Raw genomic sequence first — 17762 nt, forward strand, 5'->3', positions numbered from 1 at the left:
TTATTTGTCTACTCTGAAATCACTCAGTTGCATCTCTGTGTGTGCAGGGGCAGCTACAGACACGGACAAAGCGGGCGCTTTGCTATTATGACAAGAGCAGTGGACGAATTAATGCAGCCCTTCCCGCTGTCATTCAAAGCTTCCCTCCGCCCACCTTTCAGTCTATGGTGATGGAGGAGGAGGCAGTGCAGCACTTTATATCCCCGCCCTCCTCTTTGCTTCTGCCAATCGGAAATTCAGAGGGGCGGGGATACAAGAGAGGATGGAGGAAAAGACATCAGCAGACTGTTCGGTATGGTGTTACTGTCTGTTACTCCCTCTGCTAAGTTATTAATGTAATCTGCACGTGGCTGTAACATAGAGCTGCACTCCCTGCTTCTCCTCGTTCTGTGTCTCGCTGTATTCTTCTGGCATCTGCTGTATGCTTCAAACGTCTGCTCTTCCCCAATCCCCATTACTCTCTCCTTACTGTCACTGATAGTGCTGGGGAGGTTTTGCCATGCCGCTGGGGAGTAATGAATGGAATCCCAGGGCAGAGGTGCAGACCTCCACAAAGAAAAAGTAAGTTTAAGCTCGTCTGGGCAGGAGAGGAGTCTGGCAAGGCAGCTCATTGCTGTTAAGAAGTTATGTGTGTGCCATTCACATAACATGCATCTAATGCAAATGCTTTTGCTGTACAGTGCTGCAGAAACACAAACTAGTGTGTGACACCCTCTACCATAATAACACCCTCTCCCTACATTCAGAGTAGCATAGCAAAGCATGGGTATTCTACCTATTCCAGTGGCAGGTCTGATCTAAACTCTCCTCCCTGTTCTTCTTTGCAGCTAACTACTTAAAAGTGTATCAGAGCTCACATAACTAAAATGATGTATACATACCTGGGGCTTCGTCCAGCCACATCCACGCGGATCGCTCCCACGCCGCTGTCCTCCGATGTCTGCAGCGCCGGTACCAGGTCCCTGCACTTCCGGCAGTCGGCTCCAGTCTGCGCATTTAGAAGTGGTTTGTGTATGTCTCCAGCAGCTACTGTAGAGATACGTAGAGGGCGCACTTCTCCTGCGTAGACTGGACCCGACTGACGGAAGTGACGGGACCCGGTACCAGCGCTGCAGACATCGGAGGACAGCGGCGTGGGAGCGATCCGAGTGGATGCGGCTGGACGAAGCCCCAGGTATGTATACAGCTTTTTAGTCATGCAAGTTCTGTTTTTTTCGGCTTGGTTCACACTTGTGATAAAAAAACTGACCCGCATAAAAAAGTATTAATTAAAATTGATACGTTTTTAAAGGTATCAGTTTTTAATCCATGCCATTAGCGTGCGGTCACTGTGACGTCCATCGGTAAAATCGCTGCAGACCCAAGTTTTCGATTTTGGCGGAACGGATCCATTCTAATGGAGCAATGGGAACCGAATCCATAGGGTAACATTGGATCCGTTACCATCCGTTAGGATCTGTTCTGCCACCATCTGCTAACAGTCTGTTTTTAGTGTCAATGTAAACCTGGACTTATGCTGCATACTTCTGTACGGCTCTCAGGTGTTCTTCTGTGACATGTCAGGTGCTGTATAGAAGTATGCTGCAGTATAGCTCCTGCTGCTGTGAAGAGCAGAGGAGAGGTGTGTGAACCTGTCCAACCACAGTACTTAAAGAGTATCTGTAGTGAAAAAGTGCCCCTAGGAGATACTTACCTCAGGAGGGGTAAACCTCTGGATCCTAATGAGGCTCCCCTTGTCCTCCTTAGCAACCCCGATCCAGTGCTGGCCCCCCGGAAAGTCTGCGCAGGTGCACTATGGCTTCCACCGCTGGGTCGTCCTGAACAATGCGCTACGTGCAGGTGCAGCAGCTGCTTTCCAGTTGGGCTCCGGCGGAAATAGCCAAGCCCGATTGGACTCACTCTACTGCAGTAGAGCGGACCCTATATTTCCGCCCGTGCAAGAAGCTGATACTGCGCCTGCACGAGGCTTGCAGTGTAAATATTATGGTGTTCATTTTGCCAGGGGAGCCAGTGCTGGATCCATGCTGCAGAGGAGGACAGAAGCAAGCTTCACTAGGATCTAGAGGCTTCCCCTCCTTAGGTAAGTACCCCCGGGACGATTGTTACCCTACAGGTTCCCTTTAAAATAACATGCTCTGCTGTGCTACTCTGAACTGCAGCTGTTTTATTTGAGCTGCAGCTACAGGGCAGCACTGGAGGGGGGCCTTGGGATGTGGGAGAGAATTGCACTATTACTCAGACAAGGCAGGTTACTTGCAAGAGTAATTTGGGGCTCCGGTGATAGCAGACCCCGAATTACGTCTCCCAGTCCCACTGTGGGTGAATAGTTAATGCTCAGGGAGTTTAGCGGCAGGATGGAGAGCTGTCATTCAGCTCGCCCTGCGCCCAACTCACCAGCAGCCATACAATACGTTCACCCCCTCAGAGAGCCTATGTCCCATGACCTGCCCTAAATGTTTTAGAAAGTTGGGCGGAGCAGAAGGAAAGAGGACAATGGGGGGGGGGGGGGGGGGAGGAGAGGGGCAGTTGATGACAATGGGCCTTGGGCGGTAAAAAGTACAAATCCGGCCCTGAGCAGATGTTACAGTTCCAAGATGGCTGCTAACCACATGGTCCTCTGGTTAGCAGCAGCAGGCTCTCGTGAAGATGAGATTTGGAGGACTAAAGTCTGCCTGCTGGCAATGTGCTTTTGATGAAGCTGGTTTGGGGTTGTGGCAACGCCTGCCCCCTCTGAATTACCCACCAATGACAGTCCACCTCCTCCTACGAGGATTTTGAGCTTAAATTGTAAAACACTGTAACTCATAAACTATACATGTCATATGTAAAAGAGAAGGAGAAACGGGCACTGCTGCATAAAAGTCCCTTTATTGTGGCCGGGTTACAGAGTGGTTAGCAGTGGGGGGAAGATATCCAAGGACTTAAAACAGATTATCATAATTACAGCTAAAGGTGGAGGGATGGTATACAAAGTTGCATTAATCATATTTATTCAAAAAGCAGTGCAGTTCATTTCTGTCATTCAATCCTAACGGGCCACACGCTTTAGTGCCCGAGATTATCCTTGCTTGCTGTTGTAACAACATTTGTTCTCGATTCCCTCCCTTCTGGGATACCTCCACAGTCATATTGCCAGCAAATCTCAGGCAATTCGCATTCCCATCATGCCTCTCCCTAACATGTCTAATAAGTCTACCTGCTCCTAATAGCTTCTATAAATATGTAATATCGTGCAAATGTTTTTTAGCCTCTGAAGAAGCAGGTCACATACCTGCGAAACAGCTGTCAGGCAACCCCTTTCCCCCCACTGCTAACCACTCTGTAACCCGGCCACAATAAAGGGATTTTTATGCAGCAGTGCCCGTTTCTCCTTCTCTTTATCAAGATTCTATGACACACTGGAGCACGCTGCAGGTAAGCCCACCAGTGGCCGTTCCATCCCTGCCGCATACTGGTGCCAGTTTTTTTCTGCTTTTTCTTCTCCACATATTACATATCAATCATATGTAGCTGGATAGCAGATTCATATTTTTCAGAAAATACTGATTAATATGACATCTTGCATGATGGTGTTAGGCTGTCCTGTCCCCGAGAAGGGTCATACATCAATAACTGGACGGGTTATGGTTATTAATTTTATATCAGCACATTGGGCAGATTTTTTTTTTAACAAATAAGACTATATGAATTCTATAGCTGTGCTATACACGGTTTTCATTTAACAGACTAAAATCATAAACCACATGCATTTAAATCTGCCCCCCAAGCGGTGCCAGGGCGGCTAGCCCCTGTGGAGCTGGCTTCCTTTGGCTTCCCTTGGAGGAAAGGACCTTTTAGTGTGTTAATTATCATCTAAGGGTGACCAGCTATAACAACCTTTGATGTATTACACCAGGATTCTGGCTAGGGTTTCACACCCCTGTATCGCTGGCCAGCAAGGAATTCCTTTGAACAGTTAATTAAAACAACCATGCCTTCACTGCCAACAAACATCCTTCCTGAAAAGTAAAAATGGCATTTTGCTCTGCTTTGTGGAATGATACAGAATCATTAATCATCTCGACTTCCGTATCATTCATGACACCTCCCCCACCAGGTCGGCGAAAAGAGCAGGTTAGCACAACCTGATCGGTGCGTCTACTTGGTTACTGAACGGGCTCTCGACTTTCTTATCTGACTGTACTTTAGACACCTCACCAGGGGCATAAGGCCGCATGGTCCGGTGTGTCCCAGTGGCCGCTTTGCGGACGGCGAGATGCACATCAACAGGCTTCCCTCTAAATGTTTGGTTGGGTTTGCCTAGCGCTACACCAATTAACATATACTCACAAAGCTTAAATTAAAAGGGAATAATTGTGAAAGGTTTACTTAGCCAAAATGCAGTCGTTTGGGAATATTTCCTTCTGAGAAAAGAAATGCAAAGTCCTTGGTTTCAGAGTCATAGGCCTTTAGGTATATTTTGTAATCCAAGCAGATGTTACAGTTCCAAGATGGCTGCTAACCACATGGTCCTCTGGTTAGCAGCAGCAGGCTCTCGTGAAGATGGGATTTGGAGGACTAAAGTCCGCCTGCTGGCAATGTGCTTTTGATTAAGCTGGTTTGGGAGTGCGGCAACGCCTGCCCCCTTTGAATTACCCACCAATGACAGTCCACCTCCTCCTAGGAGGATTTTGAGCTTAAATTGTAAAACGCTGTAACTCATAAACTATACATGTCATATGTAGGTGGAAAGCAGATTCATACTTGTCAGAAAATACCGATTAATATGACATCTTGCATGAGGGTGTTAGGCTGTCCTGTCCCCGAGAAGGGTCGTACACCAATAACGATTTATGGTTATGAATTTTATATCAGCACATTGGGCAGATTTAATGAATAAGACTATATATATTTCATAGCTGTGCTATACACAGTTTTCATTTAACAGACCGGAATCATAAACCACATGCATTTAAATCTGCCCCCCAAGCGTGCCAGGGCGGCTAGCTCTTCCGTGGACTCCTGTGGAGCTAGCTTCCTTTGGCTTCCCTTGGAGGAAAGGACCTTTTGGTGTGTTACTTATCATCTAAGGGTGACCAGCTATAACAACCCTTGATGTATTACACCAGGATTCTGGCTAGGGTTTCACACCCGTGTCACTGGCCAGTAAGGAATTCCTTTGAACAGTTAATTAAAACAACCATGCCTTCACTGCCAACAAACATCCTTCCTGAAAAGAAAAAAATGTAATTTTGCTCTGCTTTGGGGAATGATACAGAATCGCTAATCGTCTCGACTTCAGTATCATTCATGACAGGGATCGTCGGGGGGATCGGCGTAACTGGGGTTGGGTGCATCTGTCTGGCAGATCACTCGTAGGTTGGGGGTCGAGGGGTGCTGTACACATGCCTGATTGTTGGCTGAATTAGGAAGGAGGAGTCCGCACACAGACTTGCTGGAACACTGTATTAGTTTATTGTCCCATCACACACATGCAATAGTTATCTGACCAATAGGCCGACGATTATTTCGGCCTGCAAGAGGTCCCCTTTGTCAAGGCATAGGCAGAAAACAAGATCTGTTGGCTGCCCATACAATGCAGGTCGATTCCTGATCAATTTCAGCATGAAATCTATCAGGAATCATCCGAGCCCGCCATGTCTGCCGCTGTTGCCCTAATGTATAAATGTGTGTGCATTTATACATGACCTGTCCTGTGTGGAGGGCCCGTCTGCCTTTTGAATGTGCCGCTCTTACATAGCCGTATACCTGCCACCAGTGTGTATGGGGCTAACAGAAGAGCAGGAATTCGGAAGACAGACGAGCACCTTGAACATTGATACAGTAGGGCAATAGCGCCGGGGGTTTCGTCATGTTCATTGCTAGTCCCAATATTGCTCACCGTTACCGCCATGCATCCCACCTACCACAATGGCCCAACATCTTGCAGCATGTCCGACCGATATATGCGACCAATTTCAGCCTTAAATTGGTCACAGTGTCGGGCATACACTCGGCAGCACCGAATCGAATCGGATGGTCGATCGTCCTCCAAGTCGCCTTATGTATGGCAACCTTTAACTACCTAAAGACCGCCCCACGCCAATGGGCGTGACGCAGCGGCAGCCCCAGGACTGCCTGACGCCAATTGGCGTCAATTCCTGGCGCTCTAATTTGCATGAGATTGCACGCAGACTGCGCGCGCATCTCCTGCTCGGGGGGGGGGGGGGGGGGGGGGCGGAGCTCCGCCCCCTCTTCAGTCTCCGATCGACAATTGCCGCTCGGGAGACTGTTAGACGGCGTGATCGGTGTCTATTTACCCGTACAGCGCTGCGATCGGCAGCAGCGATGTACTGTGGACAGCCGTGTGACACGGCTGTCCCCTCCTTAGGCTGCACAGTGATCGGCTGTCATACGCTGAAGCCTATGACAGCTGATCACCCTGATTGGCTGGCGGGAGGAGGACAGAGGGGGAAAAAAAGGCATTTTTATTTAAAAAAAAAAAAAGGAAATAAATATTAATATTAAAAAAAATAAACAAATGTGGAGCGATCAGACCCCACCAACAGAGAGCTGTGTTGGTGGGGGGAAAAGGGGGGAGGGTTACTCGTGTGCTGTGTTGTACGGTCCTGCAGCTTAGCCTTAAAGCTGCAATGGCCAATTAGAGAAAAAACAGGCTGGTCTTTAGGGGGGTTTAACACTGTGGTCCTCAAGTGGTTAATGTACTGTATATGTACTGTGTATATGGACTACAGTGGCACTCTTAATGTAATGCATATCTCCAAACTTTCCATTCCCCCAAATTTGTTCCAGGTTTCCCTGTAGTTCATTCCTAGTTTTGTAGTGCTTAGTCACTATAAACAGCAAGTGTGAGACCAAAATCAGGCAGATGGAGTATATAGCAAAATAGTGGTTTGGCGAAGTGAACACTGATGTGTGATACGTACTATGCAAGTCATGGACACATACCACTTGTCTGTTGTGTGTCCATTTTCTGCTGTTACAACACCACACACTTCCTTGTATGTAACAATTCAGAGCAGAGCACAATTCTTCAAGTAAGTTCAGTTTAGTAACCTCCTCCTTATGGTGTATGGTGTCTGAAACTGGCCACAAACTGGTAGGATTTGGAAAAAGAAAAAAAGGAAGTAGCTTGAGCTTGTGAAATATGGTCCTTCCTTTTGTATGGTATAATACCTCCTGCATTATAAAACCTCATCAAAACTCAGAGGCATTGAGCTGTGACTTCCCATCAAGGTTCCAGACGACCATTGTACGTGTAAGATGGATAATGAGAAGACACAACCTTCCTCCACCCCTGGGGAACCAACCGTGCCTACCAGTCAACTCAATCACGGCTATGATCCGCATAGAGTAGAAGTTCAAGTGCAGAATGTCTACAGTTACCCCGCAACATCTGCTGTGGTGACCATTGCTGAAGACACGTCTCAGGTTAAAGACTATGTCCTGTGGTCCATCTTTAGTGCCATTTACTTGAACATCTGCTGCCTGGGATTTGCTGCCCTTGTTCATTCTGTAAAGGTAAGCTAAACGGCTTATTTGATATCGCTTTGTGACTTGGAAACACTCAGAACTTGCGTTAAGATGCCGCTAATATAGCTTCATTATTTTCTGAATCATCATGTGCGTATATGCAAAAGGAATAAAAAATGAAATCTACTTTTAAATATGAGTGGTGAGTTAAAGAGGCACTGTAGGGACATATGGTAGAATGCTGTAAATTGTTCACCGTAATTTTTTGGGTTTCAGCATTCAGAAATCATTCCGATATATTCCGATATCTATATATTGCCCTGCCCAGCCAGTGATTGGAATGGAATTCTCCACACCATTCCGGGAGGCCAGGTATTTGTTGTACTGGTTTTGGAGGTCTTACTAAACAAACATTCTCCAGAGATTACCTGCCAGTAGCAAAGATGTTGCCACCTTTGATAAATGTCAGAATGTAAATCGGAGTGTAGAAAGATTTTACAACGGACAAACACTGAGTAAATAATGTAGAAATGATTATTATAAAAAAAAAAACAAAAAAAAAAAAACAACCAGCTATTTGAGTTATTACGTTATTTTTTACTACAGCTCCTCTTTAAATCTCTCATAAACTCTAAGCTGGAATATGGATCTCTTCTTACAAGCTATCTCCAGACAAATTTTTTTATTTTAGCTGCGAATATTGTGGAGAGTGATTAAAATAGCTTGGTAAAATTTCCCACATGCACAATAACCATCACCTGTTTTGGTCAGGATCTGATAGCTTGAGTGACAGATCTAGATATGAGCATTACAGAGGCATATTGTTTAGCTAACAGCTACTCCAAAGGAATGAGTAGTGTTTCTATAGAGGGGGAAGAGATGGAGTAGCTTGCATCGGGCAGGATAACAAACACAGAACATTTATATTGCGCTTTTCTCCTGGCAGACTCAAAGCACCAGAGCTGCAGCCACTAGGATGCACTCTATAGGCAGTCTTGCCCAAGGTCTCCTACTGAATAGGTGCTGACTTACTGAACAGGCAGAGCCAAGATTCAAACCCTGGTCTCCTGCGTCAGAGGCAGAGCCCTTAACCATTACACTACCCAGCCAACACAGGACAGGAAGTGAGGTAAACTCACCCCAGTGAGGTCACAGACAAACAAAAAAGCATGTCAGAAATTATAACAGTTATCCAACCTTAAACATTCTAATAACTAAGAAAACAAGTTTAGCTGAAACTCTGTACATATTGAATGGGCATGATGCGGCATATTCACTAACTAGCTGTAAAATTGACATGCACAGGTAGCACATGGTCATTTTACCAGTACTTATGTCATTTACATAGTGCATATGGCATCTATTCTGCAACTTGCGACACCTAGGTAATACTCACATTACTAAAGCAATTCACTACTGCCGCGAGCATTATCTAGATATTGTGGGCTGTGCGATTATCAGCTCCACAATGCTCTGTACCATATCCAGCCTCGTCCTGCCACAAGTGCCGGGTCCTAGCTTGATGGCGTTAGGAAGTCAGGGCTCAATACATGCAGTGCGAGGCTAGATGCGGTGCTGAGTGGAGGGGAGTGACGATTGTTGGGAAGAGGTGAGAGCCATTCCCCCTGTCAGTAGCGTAGCTAAGTAGGTCTGGGCCCTAATGCAAGTTTTATATGGGCCCCCCCCAAGCACTCTAAACATAAAAATCCTACAGTGCACCAAAACCTGCCAATGACAACTGACAGTGTCAGAGATGCAAGAAGGGGATGGGGAACAGCTTGTTAATAGTTACTACTATTCAAAGCATCTATATAAGTGATTATTATGAGCACAGGACCAAAAGAGAGCTAATACTACAGTTGAGGGAGGGCCCCTTGGGGCCCCTCTGGCCCAAGGGCCCCGATGCGGTCGCTACCTCTGCACCCCCTATTGCTACACCCCTGCCCTTTGTGCCTACCTTCCTTTAGTGACACTACGATCACTGGTGATCATAGTGATGAGGTGATCAGGAGCCAATCGGCATGGATCCTGATCAGTGCTGGGAGATGTCAGTTGTGAAATGATGGATGGATCTCCAGCGTGGGGTAAATCCTACATCTCATTAAACGTTATTAAAACTTCACAGACCTTTGTCCCTCAACTCACTCCCTGATCCCCATGTGCACCGCCTTCCGGTGCATAATCCCGCCCCCTAGCAGACAAATAGTGTAGCGCCTCCCTGGCACTCTATTTCTTGGACTTTTCTGCAAGGGGGCATGGCTATGTGCAAGAATCTGGTGGGGTAAAAAGGCCCGGCATGCAATAATAGCTTTTTATGGGAACAGGATGCAGAGAATGCTACTTTTACAGTAAACAGGCTCTTAAAGGGACGGTCCGAGGTGATTAAAAAACAAAAATCTACTTACCTGGGACTTCCTCCAGCCCCTGGCAGCCTCCTTTCCCCTCGCCGTAGCTCTGCTCCCCGGCGGTGGCCTGGGGTCCCCTCCGGTACAAGATGCCTACTGCGCTTCAGCGTGCGGCTCACAAATTCATGCTGACGTCACCCGGACTGTACTGCGCAGGCGCAGAACTAATGCACCTAGTACAATCCGGATGACATCAGTGCAAATCCGTAAGCCACACGCTGAAGCGCCGTAGATGGCGAGGTCGGCATCTGCAATGGAGGGAATCGGGAGCCACCGGAGCTGCAGCAAAGGCACAGGATGGCTGCCAGTGGCTGGAAGAAGCCCCAGGTAAGTAGATTTTTGTTTATAATCACCTCGGACCTTCCCATTATATTGTACAAAACTTTCATATATGATTTACATACAAAGTAATCTGTTTTACAGCATGTTGACAATATTTCATTGGTGCTTAAACACTATATTCAAAGTTTGAATAAAGTAGTGTAATTTAATATAACCTAAAGAAAATAGAGCACAACAAACGGTAAACAGTATGGCTGTCTGTGTCTACTGGGTCTTAGCTATATTCTTAACAGATTTAAAGTGTATTTTTTTCCCATAACTAAACAGTTTTTAGAACTTTCTATGACTGTAACTATTTGATAACTTGAGATGCACATGTTCTGATACAGTCTCATAATATGCACCGTATATAGTGTATATATTGTCTTTTAGTCTATTGTCTACCATAGTATATCAGCCTGATTCATCAAGCTGTGCTGCTAAGCAGCGCAACTTAAAGGGACCCTGAACAGGTTAAAAAAAACCTGAATTTACACTTACCTGGGGCTTCCTCCAGTCCACTGTAGGCCACGAGGTTCCCCGGTGTCGTCCTGGCTCCTTCCCTGATCCCGGCTCGTAAGGTCTGCTTCCCTCTGTGAACGATTGCGGCATTACGCCGGCCAGCTACACATTATCACGCTGGCCGGCGTAGGAGTCCTGCTCAAGTGCGGTTTAATCTTAGAGAACCGCGCATGCGCAGGACTCTCAGGCTGGCCAGCGTAATGACGTGTAGCTGGCCAGCGTGATGATGCAATCGTGCGGAGCATGAAGCAGACCTGATGACTTCAGGTCGAAGTTGTCGTGTAACCGGAACCGGTACCAGGGTAGGAGCCAGGAGGACGCCGGAGGGACCTCGCAGCCTACAGTGGACTAAAGGAAGCCCCAGGTAAGTGTAAATTCTGTTTTCGTAACCTGTCTAGGGTCCCTTTAATGTAAAGGAGCGCCCACTTTGCCTTACATAGCAGCGCTCGCTGCTATGTAAGCAGCGTGCCTTCCTTAGTTACGCGCATTGCGTACATAGCAACTTTAACTGCGGGCGGTCCCAGGAAATATCATTACCGCGATACTTCACTAATAGCCGCTACTATGTTAAATTACATAGTTGTAACTACGTAAATTAACATAGTAGTGGTCGTAAGTGAAGTATCAAAGTAATGATACTTCATAGGACCGCCCGCAGTTAAACTTACGTGCGTTGCTATGTACACAATATGCTTAACTAAGGAGGGCAAACTCTTTACATATATGTAAGGGAGGCAGAGCGAGTACTCGTTCACAATAACCACTATATGACCGCCTCATGAGAATGGGCGGTCGAAGAGTGGCTCCCCCACGACCGCCTAATGCCGATTGGCGTCAAGTCCTGGGGGCAGAGATTTGCAGGGAAAGCGCGCGCATGCACGATCGTTCCCTGCTGAGATACGGAGAGGAGCTCTGTAATCAGCCTGCCAGCCCGCGATCATGGCTGACAGACTGTTAGCCAAAGAAAAAGCCGTTATTTACATTGTGCAGCGCTGCGATCTATCGCAGCGCTGTACGGAGAAACAGATCCCTCTCATAGGCTGATACCTATGAGAGGCGATCTCGGTGATTGGTCACTGTCATTTAAAGGTTCAAGGTGCCGAATCGAGGCCACGTTCACAGTGGTACAAAGCAGTATAACGTGCATAACGTGCAGCACCCCTGAAGCATATTTTTCCTTGACTGTAAGCTTCACTGTACTTGCCACAGCGTGAACATAACGTGCAGGGCCGCTGAAGCATACTTCTCATCGACTATAAGCTTCACTGTACTTTACGCAACTCGAGCATAAAGTGCAGTGCTGCTGTCCCGAACTGTTGCCTTGCTACCATCACAGGGAACGCAGCGATCACTGTGAAGTGGCCTAAACAAGTTATCAGGGCAGCTGAGTATGCTAAATTCTTCATTGAGACATTCCCAGACCGCTGCATTTGCCAAGTTTCGCCTTACGTCATTTCAAAAGGCAGGATTTTTAAACGTTGTTACTACTCACACCCAGGAAACTGTTTTTTCAGCCAGCTTCCTCTGGGCCGGAAGTATCGGTCCATCTACACCAGGACCACTAGACACAGGAATAGCTTCTTCCCCTCAGCTGTAAACTCACTAAACTCTCACCACGCACTCCCCACCACAACGTGATCATGTTTTGCCGCCACACATATCCTCCACACACCTGAGTGCTGTGTATCTATGCAAAAATTGGAATGGAAATGAAAATTGAGTGTTGTTTGCTTGAATGTTTTCTCTGTATGAAATGCCTGATATAGTGCTGATCCTTTCTGATGTATTCTGTGTACCCTATCCTACCTGTATCTGTACGTGCCAAGACCAATTCCGGGCAAGACCCAGTCGTGCTTGGGGAAAATAAAGGTTCTGATTCTGATTCTACTATATCTTTGCTATGTGTTGGACCGATTTCTCTATTTGACTTTAGATGAGCTATAACAAAACATTTTTTTTAACTCTCCATTCTATTGTTTTTTCCCCCACGGTCCAGAGATCGGAAGATGGTGGGGGACAGAAATGGGGCCACGACTTACGGTTCCACAGCTCGCAAGCTGAATATTATTGCCACGTCTGTTGCTGTATGTTGGTTCATTCTGATTATCATCCTGATGGCAACTGGTGTCTTCAGCGTTGCCATAAGACGATGAACTACAACTGGCATTGCAAAAGCAGAGCTATCTATCCCTATTGCTTTTACCTCTGTACATTCTGTTTACAAGATATATTCATGTTTCATAAAGTTTAAATAAAATGTTACCAAATAAAAGGAAGTTGGTTCAATATATAGCTTTGTAGAATATTGGTGCCTGTTAGACACTACACAAGTACAGCACATGTGCTTACAGCACATGGGGAAGTGTACAGCACAGGTGCTTATAGAAAATGGGTAAGTGTACAGCACAGGTGCTTACAGCACATAGGTGAGTGTACAGGGCAGGTGCCTACAGCACACGGGGAAGTGTACAGTGCAGGTGCTTACAGCACATGGGTAAGTGTGCTTACAGCACATGAGTAAGTGTACAGCGCAGATGCTTACAGCACATGGGTGAGTGTACAGCACAGGTGCTTACAGCACATGGGTGAGTGTACAGCGCATGTGTATATAGCACATGAGTAAGTATACAGCAAAGGTGCTTACAGCACATGGGTAAGTGTACAGCACTGGTACTTACAGCACATGGGTGAGTGTTTAGTGCAGGTGCTTACAGCACATGGGTTAGTGTACAGTGCAGGTACTTACAGCACATGGGTGAGTGTTTAGCGCAGGTGCTTACAGCACATGGGTGGGTGTACAGTGCAAATACATAAGTAAGTGTTCATGGGTATACATTGTGTGTGTAAGCTACATGGGTAAAAGTGCATAGTGGCATAGTTATTACATAGTTATTTGGGTTGAAAAAAGATATATACGTCCATCGAGTTCAACCAGAAAATAAAGTACAAAACTAGCCTGCTTCCTCACATATCCCTGTTGATCCAGAGGAAGGAGAAAAACCCTTACAAGGCCTGGTCCAATTAGCCCCAAAAGGGAAAAAAAATCCTTCCCGACTCCAGATGGCAAGATAAAATCCCTGGATCACCATCACTGGGCATTACCTAGTACATGTCTTTTAATGCAAGGAAAGCATCTAAGCCTCCTTTAAATGCAGATATAGAATTTGCCATAACTACTTCCTGTGGCAATGCATTCCACATCTTAATCACTCTAAATGTAAAGAACCCTTTCCTAAAAAAATGGCTAAAACGTTTTTCTTCCATGCGCAGATCATGTCCCCTAGTCCTTTGTAAAAGCCTAGGGACAAAAAGCTCATACGCCAAGCTTTTATACTGCCCTCTGATGTATTTATACAGTACATGTTAATTAGATGTACAGTGAAGGTGCTTACAGCACATGGGTGGGTGTACAGTGCAAGAGCTTACAGCACATGGGTGGGTCTACAGCGCAGGAGCTTACAGCACATGGGTCTGTGTACAGCGCAGGAGCTTACAGCACATGGGTGGGTGTACAGCGCAGGAGCTTACAGCACATGGGTGGGTGTACAGTGCAGGAGCTTACAGCACATGGGTGGGTGTACAGTGCAGGAGCTTACAGCACATGCTTGAGTGTACAATGCAGGAGCTTACAGCACATGGGTGGGTGTACAGTGCAGGAGCTTACAGCACATGGGTGAGTGTACAGTGCAGGAGCTTACAGCACATGGGTGGGTGTACAGTGCAGGAGCTTACAGCACATGCTTGAGTGTACAATGCAGGAGCTTACAGCACATGGGTGGGTGTACAGTGCAAGTACATAAGCAAGTGTACATGGGTATGCATTGTGTGTGTAAGCTTACAGTGCACGGGTGGCAAGCATGTGGGCGTACAACGTGTCGGTGTGGGTTAAGTTGCCTACATTTATCAAAACTTGATTGAACAATTTTACCACTTCCATGTAGTATGGGGGCCCCACAGAGTTTTAAAGGGCAACTGAAGTGAGAAGTATATGGAGGCTGCCATATTAATTTCATTTTAAGCAATACTAGTTGTCTGGCTATCTTGCTGATCCTTTGCCTCTAATACTTTTAGCCATAACCCCTGAACAAGCATGCAGCAGATCAGATGTTTCTGACATCGTCAGATCTGACAAGATTAGCTGCATGCTTGTTTCTGGTGTTATTCAAAAGCCTCTTCAGCAAAATAGACTAGCAGGACTGCCAGGCAACTGGTATTGTTTAACATATAATAAACATGGCAGCTTCCATATACCACTCACTTCAGTTGTTCCTGGCAGTCCTCCCGCGTGCCTCCGTTCAGCCGCAATCAGCACCGGTAACTGGCTAAATCGTGTCAGTCGGGGTCTTCTGCTCATGCGTGGACCTCCCGTAAAAGGGTGTCTGAAATGATTAATAAATAATAATAATAATAAAAAAGAAAGATACTCACCTAAGGAGAGTGAAGGCTCTGGGTCCTATAGAGCCCTCCTTTTCCGCTCATGGTCCCCGCGTTCCTGCGCTGGGTGGGAGACTGCTCCATGCCGCTGCAGGAGGCTTAGGACAGGGCCGGTTGTCTCATGAAGCAAGGTGAAACATTTGCATCATGCGCAGAGATTACAGGGACAGCATTTTTGTACTGTGTTTACACTAACAGCAGTCAGAGTAGGAGGAGAAGCGAGAGGAGAGCGAGTTGAAGAGGTCATCACTGAGGATAAACAGCTTGTAGTTCTGTGTGAGGAGTCTGACAGTGAGTGAGGAGGGGGGAGGCTTGTGTTCAGCTGCAGCATGTCATGTGAGAACATTAAATAAAGCAGAGTACATTGTTGGGGTGCTGTGCGATAATTCCAAATGGGGTTGGGGGGGGGGGGGGGGGAGGGTGCATCCTCACAAGTTTGCCTCAGGCAGCAAAAAGTCTAGAACAGGCCTGGCTTCGGAAGTCCATGGGCCATTCCGTACCGTGCATGCGCGAGAACCCATTCTCACGCAGTACAGAGCTGTCCATCTTGGGAAGCACTCAGGCTCCAAAGTCTTCCGAAGCCTCCTGCAATGGGGGATTTGAGCGGGGGAGCAGGAGCTGGAACAAGCAGACCAAGAGAAACGGGAAGGCTCTATACTCCAACCCGGTCCTCAAGGCCCACCAACAGTACATGTTTTGCAGAAAACCACAAACATGCACAGGTGAGGTCATTAGTGTCTCAGCAGAGCTGATTAACTGCCTCTGTAGATTTCCACAAAACATGCACTCAGAGCTGCCACCAAAAATTTTGGGGCCCCTCACGCATCATTTGGCCTGGGCCCCCCTCCCTGGGCCCACCCACTGGTTGCTGTGCCCGCTCACTAGCCACCCCACCCCCGTGTTCGTGCGTGAAGTGCGCTGCGGCGAAAAATGTGCATGGCTCCGACACTGAAGAAAACATGCGGTTTTTTTCAGTGTCGGAGCCATGCACATTTTTCGCTGCAGCGCACAGCGTGATGTGGCAAAAAAGTGGGCGTGGCCATGGCATGTTGTGGGTGGAGCCAAATACTAGCAAAATACAGGTAGTCCCCGGTTAACAAATGAGATAGGGACTTGTAGGTCTGTTCTTATCCTTTATCCATTCTCTTTTGTCCCCCTCTTTTCTTCCTGTGCCTCTTTTTTCCCCCTCTGTCTCCTCTCAGTTTGTGCCTCTCTTGTGTCCCTCTGTGTCACCTCATGTTCCCTTCTCATCTCTTTTCGCCCTGTGCCTCTTTTGTCCTCCTCTGTTCCCCCTGTGCCTCTTTTATCCTTCTGTGTTACCTCTTGTCCCCTTCTGTCTCAGCTCGTCCCCCTGCCCTAGCCAGGTATAGACGCCCCCAGTATAGGTATCCAGGCATAGGTGCCCCCAGTATAGGTAGCCAGGTATAGGTTCCCCCAGTATAAGTAGCCAGCTATAGGTGGTGCCCCAGTATAGGTAGCCTGGTGTAGATATCCCCAGTATAGGTAGCCTGGTATAGTTGGTGCCCCAGTATAGATATTCAACTATGAGTGGTGCCCCGGTATAGGTAGCCTGGTATAGTTGCCCCCAGTATAGGTAGCCTGGTATGGGTGGTACACCAGTATAGGTTAGCCAGGAACAGGTGCCCCCAGTATAGGTAGCAAGCTCTAAGCGCCCCAGTATAAGTAGCCAGGTACAGGTGGTGCCCCAGTATAGGTAGCCAGGTACAGGTGGTGCCCTCAGTATAGTTATCTAAGTATAGGTGGTGCCCCAGTATAGGTAGCCAGGTACAGGTGGTGCCCTCAGTATAGTTATCTAAGTATAGGTGGTGCCCCCGTATAGGTAGCTAGGTATAGGTGGTGCCCCAGTATAGGTACCTAGGTATAGGTGGTTCCAGCCCCAGTATAGGCAGCCAGGTTTAGGTGGTGGCCCAGTATAGGTAGCCTGTAGCCAGATATAGGAGTGTCCCCGTATAGAAAGTCCGCTGTAGCGGGCTCAATCATCTGCTCCTCGCGTTCAAGCGCTGATGTCACTCTTCTCTCAGTGCTGGAATGCTGTGTGCTGGTTAGTGAGCCACAGACCCGCAGCCAGCACATGCAACCCTTCCAGTGCTTTGGGGGAGGGCCTGGGGCCCCAAGAAGCCCTGGGCCCCTCACTGCAGTGTCAGTTGTCTCCCCTGATGGCTGCCCTGCTGCACTGTTGGTGGGCCTTGAGGACAGGGTTGGGGGAACACTGCTTATAGAACCCAGAGCCTTCCCTCTCCTTGGGTATCTTTTTTTTTTATTATTATTATTATTATTTGCTTCAGAGTCACTATTTATTTATTTTTTGTATTTATAAAGCGCCAACATATTCCGCAGAGCTTCAGCACAGCAAGTCAGGAATCTGGCATTGTTTATATGGGAATGAAGATGGCAGCCTCCATAGTCGTCTCACTTCAGGTTACCTTTTAGAAGATAGAAGAATGAGGATTAAAGATTTTATACAGAAGCCATTTCTCAACATCTGCAGCAGGAAAGAATTTGCATCATGGTCAGATTCAGTAAGTGCTGAGGTTTTGCCAGCCTCATTTGTCTTCCTGTTTCTCAACCACCTATTAACTGTTATCT

General features: G+C 47.1%; 1 protein-coding gene across 1 annotated transcript; it reads left to right on the forward strand.

The window, feature by feature from the left end:
- The first annotated feature begins 519 nt into the window (after window positions 1-519).
- On the forward strand, window positions 520-12942 carry LOC137539127 (dispanin subfamily A member 2b-like). Its single transcript, XM_068261620.1, has 4 exons — window positions 520-561; window positions 7237-7521; window positions 7841-7845; window positions 12718-12942. The coding sequence occupies exons 1-4, from the start codon at window positions 520-522 to the stop codon at window positions 12872-12874; spliced, it is 489 nt and encodes a 162-aa protein (XP_068117721.1). The 3' UTR covers window positions 12875-12942.
- The last annotated feature ends 4820 nt before the right edge of the window (window positions 12943-17762 follow it).

This window comes from Hyperolius riggenbachi, chromosome 11 (genome assembly GCF_040937935.1).
Source record: "Hyperolius riggenbachi isolate aHypRig1 chromosome 11, aHypRig1.pri, whole genome shotgun sequence".
Lineage (NCBI taxonomy): Eukaryota > Metazoa > Chordata > Amphibia > Anura > Hyperoliidae > Hyperolius > Hyperolius riggenbachi.

Excerpts from the sequence above, each read along its gene's own strand:
- LOC137539127 (XM_068261620.1), top strand. The coding sequence starts at position 520 with ATGGAATCCCAGGGCAGAGGTGCAGACCTCCACAAAGAAAAA. Across the intron at positions 562-7,236 it reads CAGACCTCCACAAAGAAAAA|GTTCCAGACGACCATTGTAC; the intron begins GTAAGTTTAAGC and ends CTTCCCATCAAG.